The following is a 21,963-nucleotide window of genomic DNA, read 5'->3' as shown; positions in this document are numbered from 1 at the left end:
TACATGGAATCCCTACGTGATTATTTTAAACCTTCCCTACTGCGGAATTACAATCGACAAACTCCACACCGTGTTGGTAATATTCTCTAACTCTCCTATCCGCTTGTGGTGATGATATTGGATTCATCTGACACCGAAGCTTGCTTTTCTAGGCGCATCATAAGGCGTTGTAAAGAGCTTAACAATAACCTTGCGTTGTAATCTGCCAATCAAAACAAATTAATTTTCCGGTTGCGCGTTAATGGTTTCATAATTGCATGTAACGCTCGCGAGGCTTGAACGACACCGTCACACGACACTGCACTGAGTTTTCACACGAGATCGCAATGGGGATGAAGACCCGCTTGCTTGGGAAGAAACTACAAAACAAATCATAGCGTTGGATAATCCTTTTGTAACTAGAAGTTGATTTTTACCGCTGACGAAAGGCTGTAATAGAGAGGGGTACGGTTAAAGCGGACAATTTAATACCGGAGAGATTTGTAATGATTTATAGGCATTTTGTAGTCTATACGTTCAGGTCCAGTGCGGAGCTTTGGGTGAATGTGTAAAATTTGCTTTCTCAACAAACCCAAGGTTTGGGACAGTGGATAAGGTTTCATCTCAGGTCGGCACTGATTGAGTTCGGCAATTCTGTGATAGATCTGATCATAAGGGCCCAAGGTGGGGTTGCACTAAAATGGACAAAAAAACTGTTATGTTCACCTCATGAATAGTTAAATATTCCAGGTGATTTCTGATGTGATTTTAAACATTTGTGTCGTTGTCTTTAAATGTGTGTTGATGACATATCTTGTTTGGATAAAGGCAGGTTAAAGTCATGTTTTAACAAGAGTTTTAATCTTGTGTCTTAGTGTTAACAATGAAACCAACTAAGGTATATGTTGACCCGTCATCCTGTTTACACCGAGAATGGAAACTTTATCACAGCGAACCTTGTCATTTCATGAACTCCCTTACTGGACAAATGTTTTGTTTCGTTGATTCGGACCAGTGGCCCATTAAATGTTCTATAAGTGTGATTATTGACAATACACTTCTCAAGTATATTACGGATGTGTAATCGACAATACAATACTTCAGTTATAGTGTTTTAAATTATGAGCGCTGGCGACTCAACATGCATGTTGTAGGCATGTTTATGTACTTCTCTTGCTATTCTACAAACATTTGTATAGTTTGGCTGACAGCACTAAGATGGATTTTCTACAAACTCTTGAAACATATCTTTAATTATTTGCAAGTAAAGAATGTTTTTGGTTGTTTTGACTTTTTACAGCGGGTGAAACACCGAGCTCAACGAAGATCTCACTAGATCTGCTGATATTCTGGAATATTTTCTCAACACATTTCTTCTCAATATCAAACAAACATGTTGACTTCCGTATCGAGTTTTTTTCAAACAAAATGCCACAAAAGTACACCATCATTCGGTCATTGCAATTATCATATGTCCTCTTAGCTTATTTTACGTTTATTTTGACAGTTCAAGAAAGCTTTTCCCTCTGTCAGTCATCATTCCAGAATTCTTTCACCGAGTAATTTCTCAACTGATATTTTCACATTTCTCGACTGGCCGCCATGTTTACGGACGCAAGAGGTCCACCCATCACCCAAACTCACGGAAAAAGTAAATACAGTTTTTGTTTCCATTCCCCTCAAATGATGAAAATATCTTTCTACATTTTTCGGTCTTTTCTTTCACTGTCTAAACCCGGCAGCGACCACGTGCATTTTAATTCGAATTCAAGATTTTGCTGACACTAAACGGTTTACCATCTTTCCTCTCTGCTTGCGAGGAACGGTTTTGTAGAATACTGTTTGCCTGAAAACTGCTTACGTACAGTGATGAGAGATAGCCCAGCTGATCGAAACCATATGTGCTCCATGGCTTGATTGTGCATGAGAGGATGGTCTAATTTTCCAATAAAAATCTTATAGATCGGTTGCCATGGTGAACCCATTTAACAATGGATAATTGCAGGGAATCTTAAGTTGGTGTGCCAGACATGTGTTTTGTGATTTGTCGTTACACACATATGCTAAATACGTTATCACATTGCATTACCCTAAATGGCACGTTATATTTTTACTTAATCTACAAGGAATAAAAGTTCAATATTGTAAGATATTATTGATTTTTGTCAAAATAAAGTTTCAAAGTATAATATTGACTTGTAAGTGATATGTATAATTTATTGCTCGTAATGATTGTCATCATTAATATTTTCCCATTATTTTTAAAGGTGTTCTAAAGCATGTGTAAGATTTCGACAGATGACGCCACGTGTATTCAGCATTGCCGGATAATTGTCCAACATAGGTACACATATATCCGACATCACGACATCGTTCCGGAATATGGCTCCTCAAACTCACTCACTGTCGGCATCAAAGACGCCATGAGGACTCTGTATCACTTGTGTTGCAAACCCTCGCCTGAAGTCCCAATATCTCAAGTAGTTTAGCTCCATCCGCCTGTTTGATCACCCGATCGATCCGACACGATCGATTACGACAATCGAACCGCTTTACGGTTGAGAAAAGCCCGCGTAGGAAAACCACGAGTCGATTTTCGGCGTGTCGTATTTGCCGTCTCTTCTCTTAGACCAGATAGTATAGCGGTGTTTATACAATGCATGAACAGCCAGAATTATTTATGATATGGTTGAATAGACTGTGCCACGGCTTGAATTTTATCGAATAATCCCGTATCATCAGCAAAGAAGAAACTTTGTTTATTCATGGATTTCATCAGTAATTACATCAAACGTATCTCTTATAACCTTACCCAAGTATCCGCTGTCGTTCAGAAAACACAAGGCGTGCTTTGATATCAAAGATTCCGATTGAATCTACTTAAATAATTAATAGACAATGCGGGGCAAATCGGATGCTATTGTGCCAGAACCGACGCGAAGCTGTAGCTTTTATTAATCATTCTATCGATATAGCTATTTTGGTATTGTTAAAAACGGGTTAACTCCGCGTGTTTAACTAGACGATCATTGTTCCACTGCATACGGGTATTGACCCAAAATGTCCTCTCTATCATCCGTGATTTCTTCATAGGGGTTCGTAGACAATACATTTAGCGGTTTTGATGTATTTTACATGAAACCCTAACTCTGTTTAACAGTACGCGTGTGAATAATTAAAACATAAAAAGAGAATTTTATATCGGTGTAACGAGATAGGAATGAAGCCAAGGTAGTCAGTTGAAATATTTAGTATTTCAATATCTTAAGGCATCGTTGAATTTTACTGTTAGGTTAGCTTCATTTTATTTGAGTGCTTTCTACATGCTAGAATCTAACAAAGGCCATGATAAACAGCTGTAGAACCTCGGTGTTTATGCGCTTGAATTACACATAATGTTGTCGACTCACCGTTAGAGTGAAATATTATTCAAACTTCTCTCTTTCACGTCTCCGCTTCTAGCCAACGTTCACATTTTGAACACGTGTTCTGGTGCAAAACTGATTTCATAACGGGACAAATAATAATTACGAAAATACCAGACAAAACCATTCTGGCGAAACCTAAGCCTAACTCCAGTTACAAAAGAAACTCAAAGAAGAATGCTTGAAAATCTTTTTCACGAAAATTCGCGAGCTTTCAAGATAGAAATGACGACAAGACCCCTTGAAGATTTCAAGTACTTTCTCCCAAACTCTCAAGACTTTGGCAAACATTTTGGCAAGCAAAGCCATCCCACGTGGGCCCCATTGCACGTGCAGCGTTCGGATTTCTCCCCCTCCCTCCTCAAAGAGCGGGTCCTCCTAAGTTCCCCTAACGCGTGCCCCATGCAGAGAAAACCAACCGGTTTCTATTAGATTCTACAGTGCCAACAGTTTTTGTTGCATTCTTAGTAATAAAATGCTCAAACTTAAACAAATTTGTCAAATTGGCCCTGAATTCTCAAAGGAAATGAAATTGGGAGTAATATTTAATCCGAATTTTGAATTGTAAACAGTTTTGAATTTTCTCAAACTTTTCTGCTTTCGGTGTTTGGATGTCCTTTCGCGTGGGAAACTTTATTTTTATCAATCGAGGTAGATAGTTTAAAGATAAGATAGAATAACCTAATGGTAATGTCGAAGTTCGTCAACAGAATAGTACGTTTAAGCAATTATTACCTAAATGAGAAAGACCAGCGAGTGTGTTACAATATGGCGTCAGGTCGCCATTACTTGAGCCATATAGTGATGAGACAAGTTGTATGGATAAACAGCTGTCATAAAATATACTTATATGTAAAAATGTATAACATATTGAAGATTAAAATTTCATTTATTTCCAAAGCTGATATTTCGAATCCCTTACTGCTAGGTTGTTACATCAGAACGTCGATATTGACATTGACAATGACGTTATTTACAGAAGAAGATGAGAGTCGAATTTGATACATCCGAACTTATCCATCGACTTTTGGTATTTACAGAGGTCGATGATTAGAATACAAGCCGACATAAAAAAGATCAATGAGAATTTATATCGGGAGGAGGGTGTTTTCACTTAATAACAAATTCGTATTTCGTAACAGTAACAAAGCGCTCTATGCATGTAAACCGACGGTCAAGTACCATAGGTTCGAATCCCAGATGCTACCCGATTATAGTACCTAGTCTACATCACCATTCTCGTACTTGTGGATGTCACAGAAGCGGTAAATGTCCATGGCCTTTGTCACTTGATCATTTACATCATAGGCATATGATATGACTGGGATATCGTTCAGGATAAAACAAACTCACTCACTCACTAACTGCAGCGTATTCTCTTAGTTCGACACCCACGTGCACGATGTCAGTTAGCCTTGCTCTAAGGCGGAACTGAAGGCTAAGCCATGGGTGTATAGTGATTCTACCCTCTCGATAAGCGGGCAGTACATAAGGACGCCAGTTTGTTAGAGGGATATTTATATTTTTTAGAAATTATCCTTTAAACTATTAATAACAATACCTTAGAGACTTGTGCAAGTCGAAATGTCAGTGTATGGTGGTGCGTGAGTTTATGGTGTGCTGCGCACAGATCACGGATCAGGCAAAGACGAGCCAGAATGTTGGATGAGAGTAGGTGCATGGGTGAAGGAGTTCGTCAGGGGGAATCCGGAGAGTTTATTAGTCTTTGGTCCTGTCCAACACCTGAGTGTATGTTGTATCTGCCTTCTCCGTAGACAAGTGAAATCTGTTCGAAATATGCCTCACTTTACCAAGCTGTACATGGGTACCCGTTAGAATGATATACTAATGTGACTGCTAACACACAGACTGCGTTGTGTACAGTACCCCAAGGAACTGAAAATGAGAATCGAATTAACACCGACTCATCATCTTCATCATCATTATCATCATCATCATCTGAGCGTATATGTGCGATAGATAGATAGATAGATAGATAGATAGATAGATAGATAGATAGATGAGTTTGACTCCGTTTTGTGCCTCTTTGTACACATCAAGTAGAACTTTAGTAGCTGAACACCTGGCATAATGCTTATGCTTTAACATTTCGCCAGCATATATTTGGATCGAATTCCGTGTATAAATACGTTTGCATTTAAAAATATCTACAAGAATGTTATGCACTCTGGAAGAGAGTTTGTACGCATTATCATCCGTCAAGTTCTACCAGTCCAGATAGGCTTTTCCACGCGTCTGCTTCTTTCTCCATTTTACCCAACAGCAGACGTCAACTTCCGCCATGTTGGATTATTCTCCTGTCGAAGGCAGATGCGGTGGGTGGAGGAACATATGCGAGAAATATGTCCCCCAATATGTGTCTCGGGAGTTTGTGGGACAATATGTGTTCTGAAATACACAACCTCTGTCAGAAACCCACCTGCAAGACATATTTCATTGTCGCCTCCATTGCCAGTGGATTTCCTTTCCACAGAAATACAAGCCATAATGGCCTAAAATTCTCATAAGATGTGCTATCAAGTATATTTTTGAGTATATCAGTAACAACGTATAGGTTAGATCAATATATCATTCTCACTTGACAGTGCGTTGGAATCATGAGTGATTAGCGCTCTATTCTTGACTCAACATAAAGTTTAGTGAAACAGTTTGGTGGTAGTTACGATTTGAAATTGATTTTAATGTAGGTGTATTCTTTATCATACAGTGCATAGATGTATTATGTAATAATAAATTAAATTATTTTGTGACGACAATGATGCAAACGTAAGAGAGAGAGAGAGAGAGAGAGAGAGAGAGAGAGAGAGAGAGAGAGAGAGAGAGAGAGAGAGAGAGAGAGAGAGAGAGAGAGAGAGAGAGAGAGAGAGAGAGAGTTTAGTTATACCCAGTAGCCTTCTCAGCAATATTCCAGCTGTATGGCGGCGGTCTGTGAATAATCGAGTCTCGACGAGTCAATCCAGTGATCAACAGCATGCGTATCTGCGCAATTGGTTCGAACCGATGGTTACAGTGGTATTTAAATGATTCTAAGACAAGCACTCGTCATGTTCTCCCCGGTATTTCGTTGGAGGAACGAAAATGAGACACATTCCATTTTGATCATAATGACAATGGAGTATTCGAATAATTATGGTAATTATGCCCTTCATCTTAATAAATCATCTGTGACACAGAACCTGTATATAAGTTTCCCCATGAGTAATTGTAACAGTAATCCCCCGGAAACTGTTATCGTCCGGTATAATGAGTGTTCAGTGTATGCGCAACAAGTACACATGAATGTATCTGAAGGTTTTTTAAACCAAACGATTTTTCGTACGCTGTTCTGCACCAGAATGAGTTCATAGATCGCAACCCTTGGTCAGGTTCGCCACTCGTCAATCACGTGTAATAAAAGACTATGTTTGTCTGTTTGTCAACTCGATCGCGTTGTTTAATCATACGGGCTTGGTCAATTTCATTCATGACGATGGTGCTGTGTTTTCCGATACACGCTGCTGTGAAATGTGTCAATTTCACCGGACGCGGCTGGTATCTCCAGGTCCGTATTTCCCATAAAGTGATCGATTGCATGTAGATTTCAAATTAATGTCACTTTCGCCATGTAAGTTTCGTAAAGTTGCACTGATTCCTGTATCTGACAATCGATGCAATCCTCATCATGTCTGTATTATTAACTGTCACGACTTGTACAGTGTGAATCTTTGTCAAATTTCATGAAGATATGTGCTTTGAATTATTATCATTATTCTGGACAGACATCAAGATAGTAATCAGTTTATGTCACGTCACTAGAATAAACATTATAATTTCATGAAATATTAATCACTTGAAACAACAGCTGCGTTCACTTTGTCATGATGTTGTTCTAAGATATTGTAATGCCAACCAACGGCGTGTGTTGAAGCTTCGTGTGATATTCAAGGTTCGATCTACATACATCAGACATGAATAAACATTTAACAAAACTCCCAATGATCCCAATCAGCAGCGGCGACTACAGTCGGGCCACAAATATCGGGGAAGTAGTAGTAGAAGTAGTAGCAGTAGTAGTAGTAGCAGCAGCAGTAGTAGTAGCAGCAGCAGTAGTAGTAGTAGCACCAGCAGTGGTAGTAGCAGCAGCAGTAGTAGTAGTAGTAGTAGTAGCAGCAGCAGTAGTAGTAGTAGTAGTAGTAGTAGTAGCAGTAGCAGTAGTAGTAGTAGTAGTAGTAGTAGTAGTAGTAGTGGTGGTGGTGGTATAATAGTAATCCATTGCTATCAACGATATATCATCATCAGGGGCGATTAGGTAGTCTGGTGGTTAAAGCGTTCGCTCGTCACGCGGAACAGCCGGGTTCGATTCCTCACATGGGTTAAATGTGTGAAGCCGATTTCTGTTTTTTCCCCGAAATGATATTGCTGGAATATTACCAAAACCGGCGTTAAACCATATTAACTCATCATCATCATCATCATCATCATCATCATCATTGCCATGATATACATGCTTGACAGCCAGCCTGACAACGTCATCGGGCCACATCGACAAACCGTTTCCCTGAGAAATCGACATATGACTTGACATACGTAACGGTCATCTGACGGCAGCCACAATCTCCCCGGTTATTACCGTGTCCATTTCGCCGGCAGTTCACACACAACTACTCATTTGCCTCTCGAAAAGAGCACGCAATTCCCCAATATTTGTCAATGAAAGAAAAGGCTGTGTTTAATTTGTCGTCGTATTCAATATTGACTTTACTGGCGTTTAAAGATCGCCTATGATAGCCGTCTTTCCATATAATGTTTTCAGTATTTAAGACTATCATGGTTGTGATAATGTGAGTATGTTTATCATCATGTTTGATACCGACATGTGAAAAGTGTTATTGATTAACAGTCTGTCCCAGCACCGAGAATATTTGTGGAGTATTTGAGGACGTTTAGGCAAGGAACATAAAAAAACATGACAAAAAATTGGTTCGCTGTTGGTGTTTCAGGTAAGAAATATTAAGCTGGAACTACTTTTTCGAAAATATGAATATGTCAGGTCAGTTGACATGAAATCAAATAAACGACGTGCCTTTTAATGTAATACCGACTGGTATTTATTTGATTTGTATTTGAGGTTATGCTTGATATTCATCAGTTATTGATTTCATTGTGGCACATACCGAAGAAGTTTATCGATTTTATGTCAAATGTTTATTCAAGAGCACGAACATTCACCTACATTTCAAGAACGGGTTCAAGATGAGTCTAATTAGAACCCAGAATAACTCCCACCGCGAACATTATTTTGCAGAACCTTAAGCTTTCGTTTCTGTTTCAGGAGATTCGGAATAAAGCGATGCTCGCGCTGTCATCTTGGAATTGCCGCCAACGAACTTGTTATGAGAGCACGTGACCTAGTGTATCACCTCTCGTGTTTCACGTGTAGTTCGTGCAACCGAGCTTTGACACCAGGCGAACAATTCGGAATGAAAGATCACCTTGTTTACTGTAGAACAGACTATGAAATCATATTTCAAGGAGAGTATTTGCAAAGTCTGTCACCGGAACTCGGTGGACCAAATATTCCCTATTATAACGGAGTGGGCGCGGTCCAGAAAGGAAGGCCACGCAAACGGAAGAGTCCATGTCCAGAGCTTGAGGGATGTCCATCAATGGGTAAGACACATTGCCTATAAACATCCATACTTGTCATTGTATGTTTATTTCAGGTCAATTTCATAGACATCTTAAAGGCGTTTCAATGAAACCCCTCTCCGTGAGGTTTCACACTTACTGGATGAATGTTGATATAAATACAGTTTCTTGACTTCTAGACAAACGCTTAGTCTCTGAATAAATAGGATTATGATAGATTCAAATAATTCATTTTAAATTGAAAAGGAGACCCAGTGAGGTACGAGATTCAGAAACTGAGCAAATCTAGACTTGCTTCATTTAGGACTTTAGCATTGCAGAAAGGGCTGGACAGAAGTGGAAATAATACGGTTCAGGGACTGTAAGACATACTAGCGGATTTCGGGTCAAGAACGTCCCAAGTTTTCCGTTATTTGACGTAATGGCCGATTATAATGAGGATAGTGTGGTTAGAATGTGGATCCTGTTGGTTAGAATGTGGACCTTCTTGGTCTGGATGAGGACCTTGTTGGTTAGAATGTGGATCCTGTTGGTTAGAATGTGGACCTTCTTGGTCTGGATGAGGACCTTCTTGGTAAGAATATCTTATACTTTAGTCTATGGATAATTCACCATGCTTACAATCACGTTTTTCAAGCTTCAATACTTACAGGCTAACCTGCTTTAGCTTATTCATCGTTACTACAAAACTATTATAATTATATCGTTTATAGTGTGTATAGGTAGACTGATCTATACTTCATGATAATAAATAATGAAATGATTGGAGATTGCAAATTGATTAAATACTAATACAAACGCACAGTTGATAGTATTTGAATAGGCTGTACAAACACGTCATCAAACGCGTGTAGTTACAGTATATATAATCTGGGCTCCAATTTTTCATGCATTCCAATGGTGTCCTCAAATGCCAAGTGGTTTGGTTTTTCTCACACTTCAACGCTGAAGTCAAAGGCCACCTGCGCTGTGGAAATCGATGACAAAATGTTTCATAAATGACCTCAACAGTTCTCCACTCTTCGACTCAATTACTTCGCCGCAGATGTCACAACCTAAAAGCCATACCATTGATGCTAGTTTCGCCAAAACAGGTTGTCCAAATACCAACACAAGCTCGGCTTTGAAGTTTTAATCCTATCCGAGGAAAGCTTTTATCAAACTTTGCCATCGAGAAGTGCTGAAAGGCAGACAATGCGCAATGGAGTCGTCAGGCGTCTTTAAAGGTCTATTAGCAGTGTAGCAATGGGTGAACTATTTCAAGCCATTGGCCACAAATAACCGTGTCCGATCAACATCAGAATCTTTTGTCCATCCTTAAAGAGTCTTCTTACCTCTCATCGTAAACACTACTTCAGGAGCGGGTTCCCAAAGGTGAATAATCGGGGCTCATTTCTTGCGCGGCAGGATACCGCAATTGTCCAGCGGTGAAGCGACCAAGCCTCCATGCCTCTGATATGGGTTGTGCTCGTTTGACAAGATTAGTGCTCACTGTTCGACCTGTCAAGTTTATCTTTCACGCTTGGTTTAAATCTTAAGATTATTTGTCAGACTTCTGAAGTAGTACGGTGAATATCGTGTGTGTTGTTACGTAAACTGGAACCAAAGCTCACTTAAACACGGGTATTAATGAGACGTTAAGAGTATTATCAACGTAGCCCTCCTACGGGAACTCCCAAGATTCAGAGATTCAAAGATTGAGTTATTTGTCGACTACAGTTTATCCGTACCTCATTACGTAATATTTTTCAATATTTCACACACAAAAGAATCAGTAACATGACGATATGCTACTTATGAAACACCTCATAATGCTCTGATTTTAGATGCAGTAAATCTGACTTTAAATTTCCAGACATACAAACATGTATTTTTTTTCAAATAAGTTATTCTGTCTCTCCGAAAATATCATCTCTGTAATCCATCTAGGAAAAATACAAGTACAAATATGACTACGTTTATTGTTTCCGAAGCAAACAGCTTCACAATTCGAGAACAGATTTTCCACATAAATCCTCAATTAATCTTCCTAACGCTGTTAGCCCAAATTAATTAACAACCAACTGACAATGAACTTGACAGGCGTTCTTTTGCCCTTGCTGCTGCTCGCTTCATGCCTCGATAATCCAATAATTACTGGTATGATAAAACAGGTTAAAGCAATTAATTAGGATCAGTTGTGATTAGTAATCATCGGATAATCAACGGCTACGGTGTATGGAGGGTTAATCGTAGAATTAACGCATTCATTACTTCCATTTAGTCACGTTTCACGTGAAATGTTGAATGAATCATGCATGAAAGATCAAAACGTGAGATATTTATTGATGTGCACTTTGGTATTGTGCTCGAAAAACAGAAAGATTTGGAGTATAATCTTATTTTTAAAATATGAATATTTCAAATATTTATGGTATAAAAAGGTTTCGTTCTGATGTCGTAGTTCAGGTACAATAAGTGAAGGTATGTCCATAGTAACCTCGCTATACTGGACAGTGCCCCACAATAACTGCCTTTAGTTCCCGAGCATTTAAAATCGATTGCTTTATATAACTGTCGTAAAGTATTCCAATATATCTTGGTAAGTTATGAAAGAAATTTTAAAAATGATAAATTATTTCCGAATCTCTCAAATAAACAATTTTGGCGCACTATGGCATATACATGTGTTTGACATTAAAGCTGCACCATAAAAAAAGAATATATGTTTTTGAGGTCTCGGCATTATTTACCCATTACAGTCAATCTAAATCATAGGTATTCAAGAATTAGTTTACCCGTGTCCAAACACACATCAGACGAGTTGTTATCATAAGCTAGATATCTTATTGAAACAAATGCTACGTTTCACGTGTGTTGCAACTTTTAATTTCCACGTGGCCAGGTGAGCTATAGCTGTATAGGGGCGGTGGGGTAGCCTAGTGGTTAAAGCGTTGGCTCGTCACGCCGAAGACTCGGGTTCGATTCCCCACATGGGCACAATGTGTTAAGCCCATTTCTGGTGTCCCCCGCCGTGATATTGCTGGAATATTGCTAAAAGCGGCGTAAAACTAAACTCAGTCAGTCAGTATAGCTGTATAACCATGGCACATCGCCTACCAATTGTCACAACAACGGGGCATATCGCGACCAGTTCCTGTTAAATGTATCCACGATGAGCGGTATGGAGTCGTTGCATGTCCATGAGAAAGTTCCAAAACCAAGTGTTCCCAGGCCTGTGTGTGGAGTCTAGACTAACGCTTAGTCCCTGAATATATATAATTTTGATAGTAACAAATAAACCAATTTATATTAAAAAGGAGACCTCGTGAGTTAGGAGATTCAAGGCAAATCTAGACTTGCTTCATTTAGGGCTTTAGCATTGTAGGGAGGGCTAGGCATTAGGGAAAATAATGTGGTTAAGAGACTGTGAGACAGACTATGTGGGGACACAAGAAGCTATTTGTATAATGGTCTTGATATAGGATTTCCTGCTTAAAACTTGAAACTGCCTGAGATTCAAGAAAGATGTAAGTTTGTTGTGATCTATTCTTAAGTTTTAATATATGTTTGTTTTCTGTTACGAGTCCAAAGTTAGAAGATTAAACTTGTAACTGAAACAAATGCTAAAGCCTTATACCGCATATGATACCAACTAGTCCCATTCGCCCACCCACTGAACAAACGACGACCCATTGAAGCGATCAGCTTTGTCCACGAGAGCCATTACAAACAACACCGGATATCACGAACTGTAAGTTCCGTATAGTCGAAGTCCTGTGTCCACATAAACATGTACACCATCTCCTGTGGACAATAATTGGGTCCGCTATATAGAATATTCGATACGTTCAATACATCAAGCTGCCTTAAGTAATAAACACGAATGACTGAAAGTGGTACAAAACGGAAACTTGTAGGATTAGATAAAGAGAAAGGTTGGTTCGAGACATCAACATGCTCGAAACATCACATGTTAAAGTTGGAAGTCATATTAACAAAAAGAAAACGATTAACCTGTTTTCGTACAAAAATTAACGCCCATGGATGTCTAAAAGAATCTGGTAAAATGTTTTCCGATCTATTTTCGTTTCAGGAGACCAAAAATGGTTGACGACTATTCTTGCGATATAAACATTAAATTCCAAAGAATTTGCAGTTCCTTGCGATGTTATTGGCCCCAGCTGTAGAATATAAACGTTTCTTTAAACACCTCTCCTGATAGCATCATGGCGTGTTTGCGCTTTGTCAAATTAGATAAAAAGTTGGAATCGATATTCATACGAGAACGGGAACTGAGAAGATAACGTTAAATGTTGAGAGTATTATAAATTCGAAATGGGTGCGGAAACGAAATTTGATTGACATGCGTATTAAAAACAAACAGACTACTCATTCCGATAGTATCGCTTCCGGGGCGACTCAAATACAGATCAGTAGCTGGGTCATAGGATTACATGGACAAATTTGAAATGTCAAGAATATTAACAGGAATGCTTAAAAAATGCCCTTGGCAAAATGAATCTAATACACGTATTTAATACTCAAATGCTTTGTGAGCCTAATACCGAGATAGAAGCCGGTCCGTTCAAACGTGACTTGCTAAATTTAGCAAAATATGTTTATATTTGTACGTGTATCTTTATATGTTTTTTTAGTATTTACTATGGGACTTTTTACTGTAATTAAGACGGATGAGCTTATTGTCGATTTTTTTATGTAGTGTCAGTTAGCGAAATAGACACTGGCCCGCTAGCCCGTGGCTTGTATAAATCCAGTCGGGCCAGTCAATCTCCACAGTCACTGGTCCGACTGGCTAGTGAATTTTCACGGGGTCATTTTGTAAATACATCACTCTTTCCGACTTGTTAAGTTATAATACACTTTTAAATCATGCAAGATTATGGCCTGATAAAAGTGTTCATCATACTGGCAGTTCAATGAGGAAACCCGTGTCTACATTCAAGTTTCGGGCTTGTGAATTATTTTGGGGGCTAGGAACTCTCAGGCATAGCTAGACCGACTGGCTAGAAAAATTGGAAACTATTTCGCACACTGACTGTTGTGTCAATTGTCGGTGGAAAATGTGATTAATGATTAAAAATGTAATAAGATTTGTTATAGTGATTAAGTTAATTGAAATAAACGAACGCTTTTTGCTAACACCCGGTGTCATCAGTGGTTCCTGTCATTCATTCTTATAGTTTCCCCATATATATTCCCTTTTACGCCACAATGGAATGTTTCGTCGGACAATGGAGATTGGTTATTCACTGTCTTTGACGTTCAATATGTAATCCAATATTTCGTATGTATAGAACAAACGGATATGACAGTGTTTCAACAGCCTTGTTTTAGTACTGCATGCAATGCACTATGGGGTTGAAATCAGTGAAAAACATGTATGGTACAATAATAGATATACAACGTGAACGTCAGGAAATAATAGTAATCGACTAGGCAGCGTTTCCTGAGAGAAGTCCCATTCGCTGTCTGGGCTGCGTGTGGAGGGGACAAGGGCTCTGAGCTGATGATGAGCCTTACCAGCCTGACTGTGCCAGGATCACCCAAACCCTCTCTGTTGCACTTTCATCTTAATCTGTGAAACATAATAATAATGAAAATAGTATTGAAAAATATATGAATGGTAAACTGAAAATGACCAACTTCAAACCAACTCCAATCTTTAGATATTGGAAGGGTGGAGTTTAGACCAGAGCGGAAACCAGACATTCAGGTCTAGACAGGACGGATAGAGACAAGTATTGTTGCAGCGACCACTGATTGCCCCAATGCCATCGTCCCTGGGCTTGTCTCTATCAGAAGTAGCTGGAACTCTCATGTCGGTTTGCAGGAAATCTTAAAATATCTGAAGAATCTTCCAATGTTTCAAGTTTGCAAGCCACCATTGATCATCGAATAAGGCCAACTTAGTACTATTTGTAAAATGAATTATTGATATGTATCGGTGCGCTGTATGCTTGGAGGGCCCGGCTTGTGTACACATGGATATTTGCTTTTGCTCTGCAAGAGCAAATTCTACAGGGATCATTTTATTGATGCACCGCTTTTCTACAAAGGCCAAGGGCAACTCGCATTGACGGGGCAGATTTTCATTATAGACTTGCAAATTTGTAATTCGATTGTTGTTTTTTAATCCATTTCTTTTTTATCATTTATTTGATTTTTGTCCGCGTTGACATAAGATATTAAGATGGTTTCAACGGGTTGTTCAACGTTGTGGAGTACGATATTCGTGAGAATCTGCAAAGGTTGACGTCTAAATGTCAAAGTTTAATTTTGGTCGTGCGTGGAGACTGGGGACTAGCGTTCTTCATCCACGCGTTTCGCCTGTCCAGACAATAAACCCACAATTTCTATAGTAACTATAGATACTTACAAAAGTAAGTTAAACGCATGTGAACTTTCATATCCCAAAGCATTCACCCCCATTGTGCACAAACTCCATGCAGCTGGTGCTTATTAGGTGTAGATCAGGTAGACCAACTAGTTTCATATTTCAAAAACGAAAATAATAAAATAGACTCTTTACGAACGTGAATGATGATGTGGCTCAAGTGATTCAACGCGCAACCATTAAATCACGCTAACAAATACTGCCCACAGCTTATAATGTCCACCTTTCAACCTTCAAACTGCCCAATGTCTGGGCCTGATAATCCTTTAGCCCTATCCCTGTAGGCCACGCGTAAGTGTCCGGTTTTATGCAGGTCAGCTTAAGGATTTCTATAACCGGGACAACCCCTAAATCTCACGCCATTGTGACCAACATAAATGAGCCTCGTGCCACAATTTCGTGCCTGTATCCCCTATTTCTTAATTTACTCCCAATGTTTAAATTTGTCAACGGCTGACTTAGTTTGGACAGTGGGGACGTTTCGCCTCTGGGGTGCGGCAATTGGTCTGTGGGGACCCACGGTGGGATAAGGGCTATTGACTACACCTGCTTGTTGCTTGAAGATGGTCCCATTTAAAAAGATTTAAATCAACCTCAACCAGTCGTTTAAATTCGATCAACTTCGACATGAAAGAATCGGAAGTTCACTCACAGTTTAAACTCAATGATATCAGTGTTTAACGATTGTGTCTGTATGCGGCTCATTGAAAACAGTTTTGAAATGTTTACAAACATACTGGCCATACACTTTATTCGTTGTTTTGAGTTTTTACTGTGGTTATTTGTGCCTGTGAATCCTGCAACAGACACTTTGGCAGTATATCATGTTTAAAACGTCAAGGCCAGGGAATGACCAGCCTGAGGTACCCACCGAAACGTAATCTATATAAGGGCAAAACTATATTATGTCAATATTATATGAAGAGATCATTGAATACCAGTGAGGACACCGGGTGTCAGTGCTGTTCACACTTAGTTAATGTCGACGCGAGCGATGACTTTTACAACACAAGACTTCATTATAGATCTAAAGACGTATCAGCTGACAAACAAACCGTAGAGATGGTTGACATGAATGGTTAATAATCATTTGACATTCACGATATATACCACAACCGGCAATGTGTTATGTCATGAATTATAATTACAATTACAATGGTATGGTTGATGAGCATTCATTTAATAGAACAAAAATCCAAGAGAACAGTCAGTTTTGATTTTCTGCCGAAGGGAAAGCCACTGGGCCTAAAAAGGCAAAACAGTGGTGAAAATTATATGAAGGATCACTGGATATTAGAGATGACACCGGGTGTTCTCGAGATTAACTCACTCACTCACTCACTCGAGAAGGGTAAACACGTCAGCGCAGATTACTTTATATTTTTAACACTCCACCCTTCATAATGATTATCTCTGCATCGTTAAAGAGCACCGTCCGCAATTTACGGTTATGTTACTCTCGAGAAATACATTCGCTGTTGCTATTTCCAAACCTGACAGTGATGATTTTGAAGGAAATTGCAACCGGTATATCATCGTACTATCAGAGAGGTCCCTTCGGTTTAAGAAAAATTAAAGATTCACGTCACTGTAGTCCCAAAGTTCATATCATCAGATAATGATGTGGAACTCAGAAGCCGACGCCAATCTAAAACCCATCCACCTTACTCTCCGCCTTGCCAACACAGGGGAAACATTTACAAACAAACACGAGGGACGTATTTGGAAAGTAGGGGCAGATGGAACAGTGCATACCTAACTGAGGGCCCGAGGGGTCCAGGCATGGCCCCAGGGGGGCTGGCAGGGAGGGCTTGTCTTTCTAGGTCTTTGATGTGTTGACAGAGGTCTAGGCTAGGTTTCCTGGTCTATGAGTCTGGCCGCTCACATTGATCGGGCTCTATATGTGGTCCGCCACCATTCTCCAAGCATCTCTCTTCTATCCCTCCTTTTGAAAATCCCCTCCCTGGCACAGCGTGACTTCTACCCTCCCCACAATTCACTGGCGTAGACTATCGGTGTTGAATGGTGTCCAGAGTATGTATACTTCTCTAGGTTCACAATGGAGGTGTGACCTTGTAGGTAATCCTGATCAGCGCCGGGGAGATGTGGAGTGTTGCCGGATACCCTATGGGTCATTGCACACCCACTTGTCATCCCAGTCTTGTGTTTACTCAGTTGTGTTGTCCACTGTCCAACAAAACATTAACGGTATTAATCATATCATAAGTTTTCTTCAATATATTGAATTTTAGAAAATGCATTGATCATAAAATGGTGTTAACGATGCGAGGTACATATCCGATAAACTTTGAATCACGATCTGCTAAGTAGCCCATGATGTCCCCAGGAACGAATTGCCTCATTCTGCTTCATTCTTCTTCATTCTGCTTCATTCTAATTCAGTGTCTGCTTTCTCAACGTAATACTGACTAGCGTTCGCAAAACGTATAGGGTGGGTGGGCGAGGGTGTGGTGTGGTGTGGTATGGTATATTAACGTAAAAAGACATGTCTACAAGTCATTGAGCACTATGTGATATATGGGACGGTTTACTGGAAACAAATTACATACATTTCTTCAAGTTAGTTAATATACGAAATTAAGTCTTCTGCATTGACTAGTTTAAGAATGACATTTTCTGATATAGGGATTACTACCTTCGTATGTTTCCTATTGTAAGTATCAAATATAGGCATATGTGCAATGATGAATGTGCATAGTATTATGTTTAATGTCTGTTATTATCATTATTATTTACATCGTGTGTATAGGTTTTGAGGAAGTATAGGTAGGATTTGACCAGGAGAGCGGAAGGTCAGACAACAAGCAGGGTGCGCAATTGTTTGGAACCTTAGTCATTTCTACACGCAATTACAAGGAACAACCCCCTTTTTCCACCCCCTCCCCCCTTTCACCCCCTTACGCTCCTGCCCAACCCCACAAGTGTCCAGTTTCTCAGTTTGGCCTGTCATCAGCGTTAGTCAGTTACGCAGTTACAAATCGCTACAAACATCTCCGTTTCTGAAGTAGGTCGCCATTGTTCTTATGTCACACACGAACCAAGTGTCCGGTTTTTTCATAAACTGGGATCTGAAACTGACACAGCCGTTGCTGTTCGCTCACATCTTGTTAACCAAACTGACGTCATGGGGAGCCTCGAAGTGGTTACTCGTTCAGACATGTTGAATTGTCGTCTGATGAGCTGCAAATAGCAGACGTTAACTTGATCCCGTACTTTAGCAGACGACCACTTGGTGCTCGCAGTGAATGTCGTCTGCTAAAGTTGGTGAATCCCAAACGTGTGCAAAAAGCGAGGAAGTATGTTTATGTTGAAATTGTCTGTGAAAACTAAACGTGTTCAAGTTTAATTCATTTGCACAACATGTTGCCTTCTGTGAAACTTTCAAAATGGCGAGTTACCCCGCCTTGATTCGGCTTTTTCTGCTTCCGTCTTCCGTAAACTCCTCACCGCGTGGTTTCTGAATGGAAACGTTTGAACACGCCAACTACCCCACGATTGATGAGGTTCTTTCTCTGGCGATCCACTCTCACTTAAATTTACGAGATATTTATTGATATTTCACGCACGCGTAAATCCTACAGTAAACAGACATGTCTACCTCGCGTGGAACAAGCCGACGTGACGTTAAGCGTTTTTTATGGAATATCATATAATATTACATTCGTTATTTTAGGCAAAATCTGAAATTCACATTTACAATATGTATAGTCATTCCTTCTTTTTAGGAAACCATAAACATTTGTCACGTCACGTGACGTTTTCATGGACTATCTTGAATAACATTATCTGACATCATGGGTCTGGCATGTCAATGATTCAAGAGACCCATTGGTGTTCCTATTCAATGGAAATGGAGGTTTCAAACAGACGCTACGTATGTCAAGCCATAACTCGACCGAAATAGGCATTTAACTCTTACAGTCCATGTTGGGATCGAACCAAGTCCTTCAGGACCAATAAGCAAGCTATCAATTGGGCAACCCAGGTTTGAAGTTAACAGTTTTAGACATCGTGCAAAAAGCTCAGAGAGTATGAGCAGTCGCATTTGTTTTGGAAATCAATCGCGCCAGACGATTTATATTCATCGATAGGATCATCTAAAAGTAGGACTGGCACATAGCCCGATACAAGAACCTATTGCTTACAGAGACCGGCGCACTGTTATTGTAGTTGGTTTGTGCACGTATTGCTGTTCGGACATTTAAGGTTTTCAATGAAGGTCAGTCTACTGATAATCATCAAAGAATTTTCGAAGACAAGTAAAACATTCATGTCGGGATCAAATTCCGCATTCCATTTGTAATAACACCACAAGCCACATAACGTTTGTCGGAAGCCCTACAACACAAGCCATGCTTGTTGTAGGTTAAAGCTCTCAACACTGAAAGGCTCTACATCATTTACCGGACAAAACCTGTAGATAATGTAAGAAACTTTGGAGAAATTTTCTTTGAAATATTACCTCTTTGGAGATTATTATCTGCGCTAGGGGCAGCTACGTTACAATAAGATTTGTTAGTCTTGCCAGGATTCCCCTTCAGAGAGCCCCACCCCCCGGGGAAGGAACCGCAGGGGTGGGACAGAGTTTATCTCGACCCACCAGCTCTATTCGCGCTTACCTCGCTGGTCTATTCATGTAGAAGCGTTTTAATGTCGTGTCTGCACTGAATATTGATACTTCACTGTAGGAAGTCACGGTCGTTCTGTCTAGTGTGGGGATCTTTTCTTACGTTGGAAAATCGAGCCGAAAACGACCAGAGCTTGAGTTCGGCGTGGAAAATGGGAGCGGGTACCCTGCTGGGAGATTTTAAAAGCGAGAAAGATGGAGTTTACTCAGCCCAGCGTTTTCCATTCATATTAGTTCAGGAGCTAACGCCGTGAAAAGCAAAGATTAGCGTGCACTATTTTTTGTGGAATAACACCTGTCAAAACGAGTGACTTCCGCGAGAGACAGAAAGACAGGACTATTTCACAGGTTAAGTATCATTTAAATAGCAAACCCACGCGTAATATTACATGTACATGAAGCATTTCTCAGCGACATCGGGGTTCAGAGATGGATAAATCCCCCGAACTGCTACCCCTAGATTGTAGAGATTAGGCGTGTCCTAATGCGCGAACTCGTTTTTGTATTAACACAACAATACAGCGAGATAACATGAAAAATCTCTACGCTATCGTGTTTCTCTAGTCAGAATTGTACTAAGATCACAAGGGAAGAGGCCCGTTGTTGTATATTCATACAAGATTAGGGAAACGAATTAAAGGATTGAAGCAAAAAAGTGGTTATTTCCAAAACAGAGATGAGTGTATTATTGCATATGTCTGCATGTCGCTGTGAAACAATCGGAAAATTGCATGTTTCCAATACCAGTGAGGCTAGATTTAGTCAGGATACCGAAGGGACAATAGTTTCTCTACCGTGGGAGACAGACTTTAGCATTGCCCGGGTTACACATACCAAGAAGGGGATCAAATGTTATTTTATTTTTCTGAACATGGATTTAACATTTAAGGCAGCTGACATACTTGTTTCGACAAATGAATAAAGAAACGCTTGGTTTATAGTTCTTTGTTCTGGAGAAGCGTTGTATGAATGTAGACAGCTTGAGACCCTTTCATCCATCCTGTATGGATATAAATTCTTTGAAGTATTTTATGGTAATCATCTTAACCTTATATTTTGTGATTCAAATGTAGTGTTGTTTAACAAGAGGTTAGTGTGAAACAAACAATTTATTAACGTAGAATGTGTTAGCTGAGAGTGTTACCGAAAAGGCAGGACATGTTTTTTATTCCTTTTCCTGCAACCTTGGCATCAACACTAATTTCTGTGATCCATTTGTGATTTTCAGCGCTATTTTGTCGAATAATCGAAACTGATCATTTTCTGGCGTTTACGATTTATGATTCCATTCAACGGTATTTTCTTCCCGTCCTCCTGTTTAATGCCAAAGACATTCTTATTTAAGCTACGATAACTGTAAACAAACACTGCAAATGCCACTCTGGCGATAGTGCGATATCGACGACGCAAATTGCAATACAAATCCGTAATCCGTTTATTGACCGAATCATAGTTTTTAAACTTGTCGTGTCACAGATCAGCGAAACGAAACCATATAAGGCGCTTACCGATTCCAAGTGTCACCATTTCTTGTATTTAAACACACGGGGAGAAATATTATGTTTCCACCTAATGCTAAACCCCCGTTTCCTTTCATATAAGCCGATAAGAAGCCAAAACAAGGCGATTAAGACTGAATATTATCTGATAAGGACCTAAACATACAATGATCGGTCAAAACGTGCCTTACAAATCAGCCAATCAGGTTCTGGCCTTGGGCAATATGGCCGCTGCAGTGTCTGCGGGAAGCGGTGGAAACTGGCATGTCAATGTGTCTAGTTAGCTCAATTAATGGAATTTACTTCTTCAATGGACAGGCTTGTGCTTGCGGTTCCAGGGGGGAAATCTGGGAAATGTCTTTCCAA

At 39.8% G+C, this 21,963-nt stretch overlaps 1 protein-coding gene across 1 annotated transcript in view; it reads left to right on the top strand.

Moving 5' to 3' along the window:
* LOC124278710 (LIM/homeobox protein Lhx9-like) overlaps positions 1-21,963 on the top strand; it is a 64,929-nt gene that overhangs the window by 6,791 nt on the left and 36,175 nt on the right. The window contains exon 3 of the mRNA XM_046714483.1: positions 8,737-9,074. Within this exon, the coding sequence (XP_046570439.1) occupies positions 8,737-9,074 (338 nt within the window). The remainder of the gene's footprint in view (positions 1-8,736; positions 9,075-21,963) is intronic.

The sequence above is a fragment of the Haliotis rubra genome, unplaced genomic scaffold (assembly GCF_003918875.1).
Source record: "Haliotis rubra isolate DU_JTF1 unplaced genomic scaffold, ASM391887v1 Scf240, whole genome shotgun sequence".
Classification (NCBI taxonomy): Eukaryota; Metazoa; Mollusca; class Gastropoda; order Lepetellida; family Haliotidae; genus Haliotis; species Haliotis rubra.
Note: the sequence above shows the minus strand (reverse complement) of the source record. Positions and strands in the feature narration are given on the sequence as shown.